The sequence below is a fragment of the Temnothorax curvispinosus genome, unplaced genomic scaffold, assembly GCF_003070985.1.
Source record: "Temnothorax curvispinosus isolate PA1 unplaced genomic scaffold, ASM307098v1 QBEX01004596.1, whole genome shotgun sequence".
Classification (NCBI taxonomy): Eukaryota; Metazoa; Arthropoda; class Insecta; order Hymenoptera; family Formicidae; genus Temnothorax; species Temnothorax curvispinosus.
In genome coordinates, this window is record NW_020214376.1 from 1 (window position 1) to 3,882 (window position 3,882).

Sequence of the window (3,882 nt, forward strand, 5' to 3'; positions counted from 1 at the left end):
AGAAGAAAAATATTTTTTTTTCTAATTAATAGACAAAGGAAAGAGAAATTTACAGTCCAAGCTTGGATCTTAAGTAGCTTAATAATATTATTTCAATATTATATGCATATTTTCCAACTTATTAGTTTAGTAAATACTCGTATAATATAGAAACATTATTAAGCTACCTAAGATCCAAGCTTGGACCGTAAATGGCTCTTTCCTGTGTCTGTTGATTGTATATTTTAACGGTTTTTATATATATTAATTAGAAATTTTTATATTTTTAGAATTGCTATATATAGATGTTATGTCTTTTTTCTTTTTTAAGATTTACATCCAGGTACTGCGAATACTAAGTGGCGTAATTTACGAGATACTTACGTCAGGAAATTAAACGAACAAAAGAAGTATATTCCAAGTGGAAGCGGTGCTGAAGCTAAGGCTAAACCAGTATCATGGCCATATTTTGAATTGCTAGGATTTTTGAGACCAACAGTAACGCGTAGAAAGTTCGTAAATAATATTATTATATGATAGTCTTTAAGTAAGATGTTTAAATTAATTAATTTTCAGGACATTCAGTAACATACAGCTACCTGCATCTTGCAGTACTAATAGTGATAAACATTATATTGAGCAACAAAATGTTGATTATTCTAATCAACGTAGATCGATAACATCAGATTATTCATCAACACAACAAAAGAGAAATCCGTCTATAAAAAGAGAAAAATCTGAAATATTAAAAAATATACAGATACCGAATAGCAGCTGCAAGAATATAGATAAGACAAATGTTCAAATGTCAGGTATGAATGTTTTAACTTATAAAATCTATGAATATTGTATTCCTAATATTTTCTATACATATATTGCAATTACTTATGTATTTATGTGTGCATGTATGTATATATCTGCAAGCAGGAAAGAAACGACGTATAGATACGAACAAAGAGAATGATGACTTATTATTACTTCAGCAATCTGTTATGTCAGAAATAAGAGCGACAGATAAGTCTATAAACGTTACAAAATCTGATCCAGTGATAACTTTTTGTAATTATTTAACAACACAGCTTCGTACATTATCACAGGATGACTTTTCAAAATGTCAAAGAAAAATTATCATTTGTATTTGAACTTCAAGATAAGTGAGAAATATTCGTATATTTAATTATCAAAAATGGAAAAACCAAAGATGAGACTATATGAGTTTATTGTTTATGAGTATTGTTTATGTTCACACAAAGTTAGGAAGCGCTATTTTTTTATAATTTTATAATCACAATAAGTTTAAAAGAGGCAAACGTACAATTATATTACGTACAGTATACAATGTGGTTAATCTTATGTAACTATGTTCAAATGAACATAGCAAAACTGTACTAAGTTTATGTTTACTCACTTTTTTCATTAAGGCTTAGTTTCACAAGTGTCGGTTAACTTTTAATCTTAGATTAACTCATTCTTCGTCTCTTTTTAAGGGAGATGTTAGGAGACGAAAAGTGAGTTAATCTAAGGTTAAAAGTTAACCGACACTTGTGAAACTATAATAAGCTCAAAACATACAAAACCCATTTTAAGTTAAAGTTTATATAACTGAGTTCTTTATTTTAAAAGCTTCTGATTCATTGCAAAAATGTTGAATTACGACATTAAAAGCAAGAAATTATATTAAGTTTTTGCTGTATAATTTGCGTTTAAAGAAAACCAAAAGTTTTGTTAAAAATTCATACATAAATTTTATATTATATAAATTTCGTTTATATTATTATAAATTTTATATAATAAAATTTATTACATAACAAATGTTACATTAAGATATATAATTATGTAAGAAAAGGATTTAAAGATTTATAATAAATATTATTCAGAGAAAAAACATTTACATTTATTTCCTGTATGTGTACATTTTATTTTTATACAACTTATACTAAAAAGATATAATATTTTGTAATTGCTATAATTCTTAAAATATAACATTAAATTGCTTTATGTAGATGCATTTAACACATATGCATCTTGCCAAGGTACAGAGCCTACTTCTACAAAATATTGAGCAAATATATCTCTAATCTGTGCTGCTAATCGCGAATGTGTATTACTTCCCATTGAACGAATATTTTCAAAAGCAGTTGCATTTTCTTGTACAAAATTTTGACACGTATTAATACTATTTGCATAATATGGCGTTGATAATAAAAAATTATGAAGGCAGACAGTTGCTTTAACTATGCTTTCAATTGTTTTTAGTGATGCATTAATAGGTTTCCTATAAATCCTCCATTTACTAGCCATAATACCAAACGCATTTTCTACAACACGCCTGGCTCGACTCAGTCTTTTATTAAATATTTCTCTAATTCTGTTCAATCGATTACCGGGATATGGTCTAAGAGTATATTCATTAAGTTGGAAAGCGGCATCACCCACAAGTATATATGGAACAAGAATATTAGAATTTGGCAGCGAACATGGAGGTGGTAACTCCATTTGTCTATTTTCAAATCGCTGTCCCATAATAGATCCTTTAAAAATTCCTCCATCATGATGCCTTCCTTGGGCACCAATATCGACCATCAAAAACTCATAAGATGCTGATACTATTGCCATGAGAACAATGCTGTGTTGCCCTTTATAATTGTAAAAAGTCGACCCTGCATATGGTGGTGCCTGTAAAAAAATGTTTATTTTAAATATTGATAAAATTTATCTAATATAGATAAAAATATGCAAAAATTTTTATATGCCATACTTGTATTACAACATGCTTCCCATCGATAGCTCCTATACAATGCGGAAAGTTCCATTTTCTAGAAAAATCATCTGCTATCTCTTTCCATCGTTGTTGAGAAGGTTGAAATAAAACACGATGTTGCAAAGTCTCCCAAATAGCTTCACATGTCTCTTGAATTATACCAGAAACAGTAGATTTACCTAAACGATATGACATTGCGAGTGATGACATTAAATCACCAGATGCTAAATATCTGTAAATATAGAATAACATTATAAAAGTAAAAATATATATACAAATAAAAATATATTTTATTGACAGGATAAAATACATAATAATATATAATGTCAACATACCGCAAGGTTATTAACAACCGGATAGCAGGTGGAATTGGTTTTCGACAGTTTGTTTCTTGTTTTCGTATAATTGGTTCAATTAAATTAAGTAATTCATCGAAAGAATAATCAGGCATCATTCGTGTATAATTATAATACCAAACCACGTCCCGAAAACGCATTTCTTGCACCAATATTGAAGCTTCACCTCTAATTTCTCGTCCAAGAATACATGCTCTAATCCATACTCTTTTTCTCTTTATTTCTTATTTGATTTATTCTCTGTAATTGATTTATCTTCAATAACAAATTTAATAGTTTTCTTTTTTTTCTTAAAAGCATTGAAATATCCATTTTAAACGCTTTCAAAATCCTTTGTGTTTAAGTTATATTTTGATATTTGTATACGGGATCCGATTACTAATCGTATGTGCTGATCGTGCACAATTTGAACTGCTTTTAACGTACGACCAATCGGACGTCGGACGTCGGATGTCGTATGTCGGACGCCGGACTCAGTGTGAATCCTCCATAGTTAAAAATACGAAAATCGTAAGCGTCGCGTTACTCCGGCGCACAGTGCAGTGCCATTCCGCGTTGCGGGTGTTTGATGTAACTTTAATAGCACATATGTACGTCTGCAATTAGCCTATAGTATGTATACTTTTTAATTTTTACAGTTTCCAGAGTTTTACCACGTGGAGGTTGCAGTACGGTTTTAAACTCCTTATCGGGGTGCTTTTTTAACGTGAGTAGGGGACTCACGTTAAAAAAGCACTCTGATTTTACGGAAACGTAGTGAGAGGCGAAGGGACTCACGTTAAAAAA

At 29.9% G+C, this 3,882-nt stretch overlaps 2 protein-coding genes across 2 annotated transcripts; one reads left to right on the top strand and one right to left on the bottom strand.

Annotated features, from left to right (window-relative positions):
- Positions 1-310: 310 nt before the first annotated feature.
- On the top strand, positions 311-1,367 carry LOC112453683 (the record flags this gene model as incomplete). Its single annotated transcript, XM_025014570.1, has 3 exons — positions 311-491; positions 556-791; positions 907-1,367. Coding segments are annotated over 3 exons (632 nt in total), but the record flags the coding sequence as incomplete, so codon positions are not given.
- Positions 1,368-1,894: 527 nt separating this feature from the next.
- On the bottom strand, positions 1,895-3,191 carry LOC112453684 (protein ANTAGONIST OF LIKE HETEROCHROMATIN PROTEIN 1-like). The gene is made up of 3 exons (XM_025014571.1): positions 3,076-3,191; positions 2,738-2,972; positions 1,895-2,655 (listed from the first exon to the last, which is right to left on the bottom strand). The coding sequence occupies exons 1-3, from the start codon at positions 3,189-3,191 to the stop codon at positions 1,975-1,977; spliced, it is 1,032 nt and encodes a 343-aa protein (XP_024870339.1). The 3' UTR covers positions 1,895-1,974.
- Positions 3,192-3,882: the final 691 nt, after the last annotated feature.